The sequence below is a fragment of the Coturnix japonica genome, chromosome 1 (genome assembly GCF_001577835.2).
Source record: "Coturnix japonica isolate 7356 chromosome 1, Coturnix japonica 2.1, whole genome shotgun sequence".
Lineage (NCBI taxonomy): Eukaryota > Metazoa > Chordata > Aves > Galliformes > Phasianidae > Coturnix > Coturnix japonica.
In genome coordinates, this window is record NC_029516.1 from 166,741,856 (window position 1) to 166,755,959 (window position 14,104).

At 40.6% G+C, this 14,104-nt stretch overlaps 1 protein-coding gene across 14 annotated transcripts in view; it reads right to left on the bottom strand.

The window, feature by feature from the left end:
• The window catches only part of FAT3 (FAT atypical cadherin 3), a 383,565-nt gene that overhangs the window by 94,761 nt on the left and 274,700 nt on the right, over positions 1 to 14,104 (bottom strand). For 11 of the 14 annotated variants that reach the window (XR_004305990.1, XM_032442226.1, XM_032442225.1 and 8 more), the window contains exons 5-7: positions 10,160 to 10,474; positions 7,649 to 7,859; positions 7,157 to 7,225 (exon numbers count right to left, since the gene is read on the bottom strand). Coding sequence is in view for 13 of the 14 variants with exons in the window: in XM_032442226.1 (XP_032298117.1) it covers positions 7,157 to 7,225; positions 7,649 to 7,859; positions 10,160 to 10,474 (595 nt within the window). In the remaining variant the exon portion in view is untranslated. The remainder of the gene's footprint in view (positions 1 to 7,156; positions 7,226 to 7,648; positions 7,860 to 10,159; positions 10,475 to 14,104) is intronic. The other 3 variants (XM_032442223.1, XM_032442227.1, XM_032442228.1) reach the window with 1 other exon arrangement.

Here is a 14,104-nt window from a genome sequence, read left to right on the forward strand (position 1 = left end):
CTCCAGGAAAACACTGACACTGGATCTGCTGTGATTTATGGGGGATAGAAACACTGTTTATTCCCTAACCTCCTTCTGCAAGCCCAAACTACATATTTTTCCCTTAGCTGATATATATGCTTAACACTATTTGACACTGGACAGAAAATGTGATTGTTCTTGACATTTAAGCAATACCAAGGTATTTGGACATTGATCATACGCTCAGGTTTTCTTTCTTCTTTTTTTTCCTTAAGTTTGCAAGAAAAGGATGCCAGCTCCCAAGTAAAGTTTTAAATTGATTTACTTGAGAAAAACAGAACCATGAAAACCAACTCTGAAAAAAGCTTCCTTTGAAGAAGTGAATTTCAGATTCTTGCGAGGAAATCTCTGCTGAAACGAAGCTAGCCTTGGGACAGTAGGCACTTTACAAAGGGAATGTTTCATACTGATAACTATGAAAACAAAATGAAAGCCTGTACTTCAAGATGCTTAATAATCATCTTAATGAGCAGTCAGAAATTATATGCTATCAACTGGCATACACATCCAAAGAAACCCTGCCTTTAGAAATGTCAAGAAGTAGAAGAGGAGGATTAATAATCAATGTTATAAATTCTCTTCCTCTGTTGGATTACTTCAGGTTGTGCAGGGCAACATACATTTGTGTTGCAAATAACCCAACTTCTTCAAGATATTTTCACTAAATGCAGAATACTCTTCCCATAAATTATGAACTGAATACAGCATAAAAGTTTTTTATATGGCATAGGCATCTCCCAGATCAGTCTAATGACAAGCAAATAAATCTTGGTCACAAGCCATACTGCTCTGGCCTATACTTGTAATGAACTAGGCAATGCACTTTAATTCATATTGATTCATTTTCTATTAAGCAATGCAGAAACTGCATCAAACATTAAGACAGAGTAGAGGGAAAAAACTCATCTGTGAGATTTGTGGCTATGATCTCTCCTGGAGTGAAATCCTGATTTATTCTTGATTTACTTGGTACATTTCAATGGACTATGGTTAGCTACAATGAAGTCAGTGCTTGAATTCCTGAGAATAAGTTCTCATGTTTCCTGGGATAATGGTTCAGGTCCTCAACCTACTAAATGTGACCTGGAAATGCTCTGTACTGCTTCTCAGCCTCCATATGCCCTCACAACAGCACCTCAGATAAGGAATGCCTTTGAAGCATTTTAGAATAACTACTGAATTTGGTATAAATTTAGGCATATATGCTAAAAGAACAGATACGCAATGCCTACATCAAGCTTGTTACAAAGTCTACAACAGAGTTATCTTTGAAAGATGTGGCTGGAAGGGTACAGAGAGCAAGGAGTCATGCAAAAACAAACAGGACTTCTCCATTAAAAACTTGTGCATCTGAACTAATCCAGAAGCTCTACTTGAAGCAATATCTTTCCAAAGGGTTCTCAGGTGGAGGATGAAGGGCCAAGTCTGGAGGTAGTGAGAGCTTCACACATTTCTGGGGTACCTGAATTTTCAAAATCATGATGTCATGTAACTCCAAATCATTTTGAAGGAAGCTTATTTGCAATGGTGTAAACTTCAGCAGTACATTTCAATAACATTACTATACTCCATTTCACATTTTCTTTGATCACAGTCTTAGGATGGAAGTGGGCTAAGGATGAAAAAATTTTGTTCAGCTGTTCAGTATTATTAATGTGAATTTGTATTACTTATTCCATTTTGTAGGAAGAAGTATATGCTTTCCTTTCCATTGTTTTGGAAAACCTACTTTTGGATACAAGCTATTTATAAGCCGTCTTTGCTAATGTGCTCGCAATTGCATTAAGAGAGAAATAATTCAAATGAAGACAAAGCACTATAAGTTCCTTGGACACTTTGGGAAAGTCAGTGATAAAGGAGACAAGTTAACTGAAATGGCGAAGTGGGTATTCAGGTTGATCTGAGAAAGCATTTTGACACTGAATGACCTAAGAGAGATGGGGATTAGCCGTTGTTTGCAGTACCTTTGCCAGCTAAGATGTAATATTGGTACGTAATATTAAAGACTTCCCTTACAATACCCTGATAAACTGAAACCCTCAGACTGGGAAAAGTCCCTGTCTAGTCATCTCTGGGTGAAAAACTGTTGTGTTTGGATGGCATAAATTAATCCAGAAAGTGTTCTGCCCCTCTAATTGACTGTTAAGATTCCCAAAGAGAGCTAGTGAAGATATTTATGTCTTCACTTTGGACATTTAAAGTGAAATGAGATGATTTCCAACCTTTCTTTCTTGAGATGGATCTTTATGCTCTTCAATAAACTGTGTAAGCATTAAATTTCCATAACAATGAGATTTTTATGCTATCTGAAAGCATGTTGCCACTTATATAGCATCTTCCAATAACTCTAGCCAATTTCAGATTTTGTCAAACTTGGAATGGCTGCAGAAACAGCCCCTGGTACAAAAAACCTTAGTTCTTGACCCTTACTGCAGCTTCATGATTTTCACTGCCCTGATTCTCAGTCTGGGAAATGCCATAGTATGGGCAAAGAGGTGGTCTCAAGAAATGGAGTCTGGACACATCTGATTCAACAGTCCATCTGAAAGATAGAAATAATTAACTTTCCTGTTATAAAAAGAGATGGCTAAGAAAAAAACAGTATAAAGTCTTTCATGACTAGCAAGAGGAGATCTTCTGATGTAAAGTCTACCACATGTCTGGTGTAATGGGCAGGCCAAGAAAAGCCTTCTGAGCTGTTAAAAGGGATTTCTTGACATCAACTGGCAAATTTGCCTACGGCAAGATACAGTGCAAATATATTTCAGTCCTTTTTGAATTCCAGAATATGTTTAATTTTCATGCACAGTCTGCTTGTATTTTGATTATTGTATTTGCTGCAAGCAACAATGTTTTCTTGTAGTACTCTTCCTAGATGGAGTTCATTACTGGTAGGACACTGAGCCTATTTATATTCGTACTAGCTGCTGATATGCAGGATTATCCTGCTGGGAAAAAACATTTTCTCCTCTGAGATGAAAACGTATCTGCAAATATGGAGGACTTGTAGGCAGATGAGTCCCATCTAAGGGTCTTTTCCCCTTTTTTTCCAGTGAAAATGATCCAGAAGAGTGGGATTGAATATAGACCTAAGGGAGGTCAGATGACTGCAAACATTCAGAACTCAGATGCCAAGACTCAGTGCCAAATTACACTGAATTCTGCAGGAAATCTTGAAAGCAAGACTCTTCCTTCTCTGGCAGAGAGCAAAGAACGTGGAGGCTATGAGTCCAAACTTAAAAAGTCAGGACATATTGTTATCCTCACACAAGAGTCATTTGGCTTGCCATGATGGAAGAGGGGAGGCGAAGAGAAATACAAGAGACAACGTAATTTAGAGAACAATGCTCCAGAATAGATCTTCTCAAAGCAGTAAGAATTCTTACTTGTCTTGCCCCATAGTAAACTATCACCACCAAGGCCGGTGATGATAAACAGGATCAATTGCTACAATTCTTCTTTGCTCAGAGCAGAGAGAAAATACAGAAAGCAAATTCATCCTGACTCTCAAGAATGTCTGAACTGCATCAGGGGTCTCCAGGAAAAGAAACGAGGGTCAGATTTCAAATGTTTCTATTTGCTGAAATATGAAACAAACTTATTGATTGCCTCAAGAAATACTACTTTAACTACAGACTATTCTTAATCATGGCATAATACACATTAGCAACATTACATGCAAAGATTTATTCTTTTATACACTGTATCACGCTCAGAAGAACAAAACACTGCAGAGTGCAAATTTTCAGAAAGATAAAGCTATTGCAAGGAGAGTCAAAGCTTTGGGTTTGCTGCTAAGAAGCTGAAGGTACGGGCAAATAAAAGCAGAAAAGAAATCAGAAGGTATTTTAGTTAGTTCTCAGAGGAGATAACTCAAAGGAGGCTACGGGCATACACAACTTAAGACATTAATGAACATTTGCAGAACTGTGAATTATATGGATGATTAATTAAAATTATTAGCTCTTAAAATTATTGCCATTTAAGCACCCTTGATAAAAAAGTCTGGATGTACTTTTAAAGTTTGGCTGGGGGAATAGAGGGAAGCGATTCTGGAGAATCAGAGAGATGTTGTGCAACATGCTATGTAAGCAAAAACTAGCACCATGCAGCTTAGCTCCAATGTTCAAAGTAATCATCACACCATCCCCACCACTAACAAAGGAAGGAAATGACAGAGGGCTCAATTTACCTGTGAGAAATTAGTATTTTGTGACTTATTTTTGGAGCTTCTTTTATCATTCTTTTATCTATCTCATATATGAGTGAATAAATTTAACACAATTGAAACAACCTGTGTTCATGCCTTCCACACTGTGCGATCTACATGAACTGAGAATGGTGTTGAATGCATTCTGAAAAACAGAAACCAAGTGTGACATCTCAACCGTTCCCAGTTAAATACCAACTAGCTCCTCTACCTTTGTAGTCTATCGAGGAAAGATGATCTCTTCGCATGCAAGGCACCTTCCTCTATCTTAGATTAGCTCAGGAGCTGAAGCAGTTATTTTAGGAGCATACACTGCAGGTGCAATCTGAATGCTGTAGTTAGGCAGACAGCATCCTAGAAAGCCTAATCTTCAGGCTCCTTTTCCTCTTGAGCTCAAAGAAAGTGTATATTAAGCATCAAAAAAAGAAAGGTCCTCTGGAATTCCAATGCCCATTTAGTTTGAAAAGGTCATACAAATAAAGGTCAACCTGCAAACTCTATATTAAACCATGCCTCTAGGTAAGCCTTCATGGCTTATGTTGACATTACTATGAACTGTGCTCAGAGGTCCAAAATCACAAAACACCAGATGTAGCAGGATAAAGTCTAGGTTTGACAGCAGCACTAAAATCCTCTGTTGCATCAGCAGTCCTGAACAGCTTTCCATTTTCTACAACTTTTACTCCGAACCTGTATCTTTCATGGGATGTTTTGGCACTAGACGTCAGTATTAGAATCAAAGAATCACAGAATGGTTTGGGTTGGAAGAAACCTCCAAATCCATCCAGTTCCAACCTGCTGACATAGGCAGGGACACCGCATACCAGCTCAGGCTGCCCAGGGTCCCATGCAGCCTGGCCTTGGGCACCTCCAGGGATGGGACACCACAACTCTATGGGCAGAATTGCCAGGACCTGAATGCCCTCATAGTGAAAAATTCCTCATGTTCCCCCAGAAGGAAAGTATCTTTATCTCTTCCTACAAGCTGGGTACTGCAGAACAAGAAGTGTTCTTAAAACTGACACTGATTGAAGGCAGCAAACAGAACATAAACATATATCACTGTCTGTAATCCTCTCAGGATGGACTTTGACTTCTCAGCCTGTATGCGGAGTGCCTAAACAACCAAGTCTCCTGCATGCCTGGGATTGCTTGCTGTTTCTATTGTGGAAATAGGGACTGTTGCTAATGCTGCTGGTAATAACAGTAGTGATATTTAATGACAACATCCATATGGTAACAGTACTGAACTGGATAGCTGGGGTCATCGACTTTTCATTAAGTCTAGGGGAGCAATGTCTCCTTGATGCTGTAAAGAAACCATTAGGATCGTCTGAATAGCCAAAATCTTTTAGACCATTTTGAACTACTTTAGCTATAAAGGTTACATTCAGTGACAAAATTAAAGGTCTTAAGTTAAGAATGTCCTCCCCATCATCTCTGTTTAGGAGGCAAACATGAAATGTTATTGTAAGGTGTTTCTAGATTGCAAATGAGACTAACAACATAAATTAAGGCAGCTGAAAAATCGGGGCTTCTCTCGGAGCTTAACACAGGCAGCATTTTAATGAGAGTTGGTGAATTCACTGAGGAAAAGACCAAAAGGCTGTAGAGGGCACCAAAAGGTTCAAATGGGAAAAAAAATTGTCAATAATGTCAATAAACACAGACTTCTCCTGGGAGGAAAGCTAGGGTCAGCAAGGAAGAAAAAGGGAATGTAAACATTAGCTAATAAATTGCACATAGCATACTGAAATAGCCAAGGGAGTGGAAGGGAAACGGTAGGAAACATATGCTGTTCTTCCCCAGAGGCTAGCAGGAACCCCAGAACATGATAATAGCTTTGGGTTTAATTTTAATGCAGTTGGCACCTGAAACCTTGATACAAATTCAAAGAGGAAATGCAGCTGCTTCTGCCTTTCATCTGCACAAATTGGCAATAAAAGGTGGATGAAAATGACTCTGACAGAGCCTTTCTCTTGTGGTCCCTGCTCTTCCTGTTAACTAAACCCATCTGCAAATAGCTGTGCAGAAATGGAAGCCGGGCTCAATCCCTGTAAACAGAGACTGCTGATGCACCCTTTCCACTAAGTCTGTGGCAAAGGCTTTTGTCTCTCTAATCTTTCATACAGTGTTTGCTTTATAACCCCTCATTTAAATAACACCACTTTGAGCAGATACAGTGTTTGATGTCCAAAGGCACACAAACATTACCTACAAGTACCGGCAAATACTAAAATACTGCAGCAACTTTGCAGGGCCGTTGTGCTGTTGGGGAAATCTTCAGTCTGGAGATGTCAAACGAGTTATTTTAAATGACATAACTGAACTGGCAGAAAAAGTAGGGAAGCAATGCTTAGGATTATCGATTCCTGTTTCCCCGCTGCAACCAAGCGAGAAAATCTATTCCATGTTTTTGTGGCAGCTACATCCTTAACTGCGTTTCCCTGTGATTTTAATAACACAGCTTCCATGGCTTCTCCTCCTCTTTGCTAAGTATATTTCTCCCTCCCTGTTTCTGTAAGCAATTTTACGTGAGACAATTTTGTGGTTGAAATCTCACATCAAAACACATTTCTCTTTTTCAGCTTGCATTCAAGACAAACTTTCGGTGGCTCCATTTGTAACCCATATGTCGATGCATCCCATTCTGTTTCACAGTTAAATGGATGGCACTGGACTGTGAAAAGTTGGAATTAATTATTTGTGATAAACTGCGGAAAATCCGTGAATAAAAATGATAATAATTGGACACAAATACGGTAAAAGCTGTCATAGAAAGGAACACAGCACATCCATGTGTCGCATTGCATCCTGTCACAGGCACTTATGAAAGATGTAATATAAATCGTCTCAACGAACTTGCAAAAATAAAAGGCAGCCTGGATAGTTGTATTTTAGCAAATGTGTTTGCACTAAGGGTACCTTCTGTTGAACAGTTCTGCCCACAAGCTGTCTGTAGAATATAGAACATCTCTCGAGCATGCTTGCCACCTTGAAGCAGGGCAGTCGGAAGCAGAAAAAAAAGAACAGAATGCAGAAAAAAAGGTGAAGAAAGAGAGAAATGAGGGACAGCAAGTCTAAGTACCATAAATACATTTAGAAATGAGATTAGCAAAGTATGACAATAGAATTTAAATGACAGACAACATTAAGATTGCAGTAAATAACATACTATGAAAAAAAACAATTCAGCCATACAGCGCTTTTTTCAGCTTAGCTAAGGAGTCATAACAAAAGCAGGAATATTATTATTATTGTTATCACCGCGTATAAATGGCATTTTCATATCAGCATTACAGAAGTGGTTTTAATTCAGGGGGCACAGTTCATGGTCAGCCATCTTGCTCTCAACACCCCACATCCACACACGTTGCTTCTCAAGCTTCTCCCCTTCACCACTGGTCCCCCACTTACCCACAATGTCGAACCAGAGAGGAATGTTGGATGGCTGCACAGAGACCACCCCAACAATTTCTGTCACTTTGTCACTTTCCATGACCGTGAAGTTGTAGAAGGGTTCATCGAAAGTAAGGGGCACGGGTGAGGGTGTGGGCTTTTTGATCCACTCAATATGGAGGCGTGCAGTCGTAGATTTTTGGGGTCGGCCATTGTCCACTGCTTTTATCTGGTGGATGTAAAGAAAACAGGACTCAGACTGAGCACTCCAGTTCGGCACTTGAAGATGGCTTTTTCTGAAATAGCCTTTACAATCCTTTATGTAAAACTCAAGTAAAAAAGAGGCAGAGAAATGTTTATTCCACAGTTCTTGAGTTTTTCAATTATGTTCTGATTTTTCATTGAAAATTCTGATTTCAAAGTTCAATATTTTGACTTAGAACTGCTGATGTGATGCCTCTGGGAGATGCGCTCCATACAGAGATCGTCCCCTACAAGATGACATCTTCCAACCAGTTTTCTCTTGCAGAAAATGAAGCCCTTGCGTTTTAAGCCGTGTACTTAATGACATATGCTCACTCAGACTAGGTTTGAATGTTTTAAGTGGCATCTGTATTGCAAATCAGATTAGAATCACAGAATCACAGAATCCTTAGAGTTGGAAGGGACCTCTGAAAGTCATCTAGTCCAACTCCTCTGCAATTAACAGGGACATCCACAGCTAGATCAGGTTGCTCAGAGCATGATCCAGCCTTACCCTGAAAGTTTCCAGGGATGGAGCATCAACCACATCACTGGGCAGCTTCACCACCCTCACTGTAAAAGAATTTTTACTTATATCTATCCTAAATCTATCCTCTTTGAGCTTGAAGCCATTTCCCCTTGTTCTATCCCAACAGACTCTGCTAAAATATCCTCTTTCTTTCCTGTAGCTCCTCTTTAGATACTGAAAGACCACTCTCAGGTCACCCTTCTGCCTTCTCCAAGCTGAACAGCCCCAGATCTCTCAGCCTATCCTCATAGGAGAGGTGTTCCATCCCTTTGAGCATTTTTGTGGCCCTTCTCTGGACATGCTCCATCAGATCTACATCTATTCCTTTTACTACTTTCATCATTATTTTCAATACGGAGTCAAATATTTTTCAGATTCTTTCCTCCATTTTTCAAAACAAAGATATATTTTGCTGTATCTATTGTCCTTGCTTTCTCAGTAGTGTTTGCTAACATTTCCCAGCTTGGTTCTAATTCTTTGTATTCCAATGTATGCTAGAGGGATGGATAGACTCAGTATTTGCCTGATGTGCTCTATGGTTTCAGCACAGAAACAACATGATGACCAGCGACAAACTGAGGGATAAGACAAGGCTAAAAGTAGGTTACAAAATGGGTGCTTCAATGAATAGCATCCATGCCCTAAGAGTGTGAAAGATTTTTCTTTTAAAACTAAAGTAAATGCTTCTGGCTATATATGACCGCTAGTGTATGAAAATGCTGTTACTATGCCTGTTAAAAATGGGAAATATTTTCCTGAAATACCATAGCCTATTTCTTTCTGTGGAAATGTGTTAAGTGGGGTTGGTGCTAATGCTTATCACCATGCTTGCTCAGGAAGGCCCTCAGGGGAAAGAAGCTGGGTTTTGAGGTAGAAGACCTGCAGCTGTTACATTACAAAGAGGGACACAACCCACACATCCAGCTCTGCACAGTGAAGTGCACTCTCCCAATGGGTGCTGGACCTCTGAGTATCTTAATATCACTCAATATCTTGATACCTACACTTTTATTTTCCTATCACAATTTCCACCCCTTTGAAGGTCTCCTGACAGACACCCATAAATGACAGTGTTTCTTTTAGTAGGAGTCTGACTGTGGGCCTCTGACAGCAACTGTCCCCTATTTTCTACAATTTTGACAGACTCTTTATATACAATGTCAGCTTACTTCTGTAGAAAATGAGTACAAATGCAAACCTGGTACTGTTTTGTATTATCAACAACAACTTCTTTTTTGTCTTTGACCTTGTCTACATGGTTTGATGATTACTTTGACTGCTATTTCTTTTAAGTGAAATTGCTCCCACACTTAAACCCCAATGCACTATTTCATACAGAATCCAGTACTCCTCCTCCCTGAAACTTCCAGACATGAACAATGTAAGGATCCTTCCACAAGGGCAAGCAGTTGTATCTACACAAAAGCTGAATATCCAGTTGTAGCTTTATCAGCGCAGTTCAGCATGTCAGCACACAAGCTTTTGTTCTTCAGTTTTATGTATCTGAGGGAAGGACTCCTGCCAACAATTTGCAAGCTAATTCTGAACAGTCTGAGAATAATTCAGCATGTGCAATAGCTTGAACCCCCAGAACCTACTTTTTGTCTGCAGTTTTGCACGAATAAGAGATTTCTTAATACATTCAGATCTTACATAAGTCATAGATTATACACAGTCATGCATCACTCTACATACAGCAACACCTGTTTTTAAAGTCAGTCACATATGGATTTGTATGTTGATGGAAGCACACTTACTGTTAAGATGTCATAGCTCCCTGCTGTGAACTGCTTTCTGGAAGACACCATCCCTGTTTTGGGATCAATAAAAAATTTCCCATCATCATTTCCATCCACAATGCTGTATGAGATTTCTGCATTAGGGCCTTCATCTTTGTCAAAAGCAAAAGCTCTGTAGATCGGCTCCCCTCTTTTCTTACGGTCCCTCTCTGGCAACTTGATCTGGTAGACTTTTTCTGGAAACTGGGGCTTGTTGTCATTCTCATCCAGAACCTGGACCACCACCCAGACCGAGGACTGCTTGGGAGATGTGCCTCCATCTGAGACGGTTACCTGTAAAACAGCAGCAGCAAAGGCATTGCTCTGAGAAAACGTAAGAAAACAGCCCTCCCTCTCCAAACCTAGTTTGTAGTTCACAAGGTCTTTCATATGATAAATAACATCAAACACAGGCCAGCTATAGGCATGCTGAGTGCAGAACTATAACGTGCCCATAATGGAATGGTGAAAGTTTTTTCCTTCGAGATGAATGTAGAACAGGTATGCTATGGATGAGGAACCCATTCTAAGAGAGTGGTGAGGTGCTGGAACAGCTGCCCAGAGAAGTTGTGGATGCCCCGTCTCTGGAGGTGTTCACGGCCAGGTTGGATGGGGCCCTGGGCAGCCTGGTCTAGTCTTGAATGTGGATGCTGGTGGCCCTGCTTATGGTGTGGGGGTTGAAGCTTCATGATAATTGAGAACCCTTCCAACCCAGGCCATTCTATGATTCCCCCAAAATGGAAATAGCAAATTACGTAGCTCAGAAGACTAAGCTAGAATTAAGCAATGAAGCCATATCCCTGCTTTTTTTTTGCAGACATATTTTAAAGTTTCTTCAGTCACGCAATTAAGAATTTATTCTTAAATTATAGAAGAACTTCTGTCACTTCTTCCCATTAATTATTTGGGATTTCTTAAACAATGACAGGATTTTGTGCTGGTTCTTTTCATTCATTACCTGAAATTTGACAGCTCATTAATTCTAAAACTACTTTATATGGTTTTAAGGGGCACAGAGAGGCATGTGGTAAAAAAATAATAAAAAAATGCTGCATTGTTAAAATGTGCACTGTGCTGGCACAAAGACACAAACAAAATCTCTCAGAGAAAAGTTAATTAGTAATTTAGCTGCATTGTAAACAGAATTAATAATAATTTTCAGTTGGAAACACTGAGAAAGAAAGAATCCAAGATCAACAAGTGCTCAAGAGCTTCAATAATATATGCCTTCAAAATGCAAGCAATCAATTTCAAACTTCTCTCTAAAAAGTTTGATTGCACTTCCTGAAGAAATAAGGCAGAAAGTTATTTCTGTTTGCACTTCAGGAGTTCAGATTTCACTTCCAGCTCTGTATGCTAACAAGAAATCCCACAGTAGCAATTTTTTGCAGCAGCAAACCAAGATGTCCCATCTAGTTGCTTGGCTTATATCTATCTGGACACATTGGCTGCAATGGTGGTTAACTGCTCTGTGCCTTATTCCTCCTTATATGTTAATGTGTAAATAACACTGTCCCAATGTCCAATCCTAAGGAAAAGGAAAAATTTTCTGGGAATCCTGGTCTATGCTGTTGTTCTTGCCTTGCAGCATGAAACCTAAACTTAAGGTAACCCTGACTTAGTACTAACATCAGCAGAGAAACACACGACCTCACCTAAGAGAAAAGCAAAAGATCTTTGTAAAAAGATCCTCTTTTTAACTGTACTTGCCAAAAGTGATGCATTGGGAGTGGTGGAGTGACAGCCTTAGGGACTTAAATCCCTTATTTACAGAAAAAATAAGTAGTATGACATTACGGAGCAGAAACATAAAATCCCCAAATCAGCCCATAACTTATTTGCAGAGCGCAGCCTGTTCTCCCATCAACGTGTAACAGCCTCCAGCTTCTGCCCCCTGAGATGCCAGGGCTGGCAATTAGCAGCCCTTGGGATGGTGATGGTAAGGCTGTCTGCTGTCAGGGCTCAACCCCATGCTGTGTGCCACCAGCACACCATCTGTCTGTGGTGGGCATGGGCACGTGGAGAGCCTCCAGCGCGCTGCTTGTGCTCAGCCACCCATCCCCACTTGCTCTGCTCCCCAGTGCAGCCATCCTCAATCATTGTGAGGCTGCACACATGGCTGCAGATCTGCCTTCCCCTGGTGAGCTGGGAGCTCAGCCCCTCTGCTCCTCCTCTCCCAGATATTCCCCCCTCCTATTAAACACTGTTGCCCTGCTTTTTAGGCTGATCCTCTCTGTTTTCTGTCTGCTGTGGCAGAATTGCCTGAGCCTGTAGCGCAAGTGCAGGTTAACAAAAGAAAACTCTCATTCAGGATTTCTGCTGACTCCACAGATGAAATAACCTATGATGCCAGGCTGTACAGAAAGCTGCAGTGCACAGAAACAGAAGGAGGCACATTTAATTAAATGCTGGAAAAAAATACCCCTCAAAAGTGGTTTATTTTTTCTGGGGGTGCTAATGTTCTTGTTGTGTAAAACAAATAACTGGGTTTCTGGAAAGAATAGGAATGGATTTTAAAGGAAAAAAGCAAAACATTTCCCTCCGGTTTCTAGCCAGGACCTACAAAAACAACAACAACAAAAACCCAACAAGAAGAAAAGGGAAGGTGGCAAAAAAAGTTCACAAAAAGTAACAATAACAAAATCCCTGAAAACCACGGTGGTATAAGCAGCCAAGCAACTGTGACGAAAAACATGCTTAACCCGAGATGCTGCTCAAGTAGCTAAGCCATCCTCCTGCCTTCACTGCACACAGACTCACGGTTTGCTAGGTTAGTGCTGAAAGTGCAAATGCAGCGGTGTGGCAGCAAATAGGTGCAGGCATTGGGTTGTTTTTGCAAGCTGAAATTTGTGGTAAATCCTTTCTGCATCAGAAAAATTGCACTGAAAATATTTGCTGGTAGCTAATTGAAAATACAGTTATGGAATCATAGAATTGTTTGCATCAGAAGGGACATTTAAAGACCATCTGGTCTGACTGCCCTGCAGTGAACAGATACATGTACAGCTAGATCAGGTTCAGAGCCCCTTCAGTCAGACCTGGAGCATCTCCAAGGTTGGGGCATCCACCCTCTCTCTGGGCAACCTGTGCCAGTGCCTTACCAGCCTTAGTGTAAAAAAACCTCTTCCCTATATCCAGTCTAAATCTTATCTCTTTTAGTTTGAAACCATTTCCCCTGGTCCTTTCACCACAGACCTTGCTAAAGAGTCTGTCCCCTTCTTTCTTACAGCCCCTTTAGATACTGAAAGGCCGCTCTCAGTTCTCTCCAGTCTTCTCTTTTCCAATCCAAACAGCCCCAGCTGTCAGCCTGAAACAATAACTATGACACAAAATGCCATTCCATCAACAGGAACGAATACAGAGCTCCCAAAGTCTGGCTCTGTCCTAACAAAAAGACAAAATGTTGCCTGTTCAGAATTGTTCTGAGACAACCCATCACAGTACAAAACCAAACTGTAAGGGAATAGGGGGAGTGGAGCAGTTGCCTAACCAACCGCTGTGCCTCCATCAGGACATCACACAGCACTTCAGGGCCCTTCTAATCAACAAAATATCAATTCAAACACAGCTGGAGTTCTCAGAAAATCCTTGAACAGCTGGAAATCGCAGTGAAAAGTAACCAGGGAGGTTGGGACGTTTATAGGACAAAGATGCAAAAGCTAATTCACAGCTGGTATCTCTGGAAATGGGAAAGACAGACGTGCAAGGCATCCGCTTGCCAGGAGAGAAGCTGTAACTCAGGACCAGCAAGGTTTCATTTAGAAACCTGCAGATGGCAGGGCGGGGAAAACAAAGCAAAACAAAACAAAACAGAACAGGAAAAAAAAGGTGATACACACAAATGACAGAAAATGCCAGTCCGAGTTAGATATTACTGGTTAGATATTACTGCTTATGCTGTGGCGTCAGCATGGCCCAAAAGAA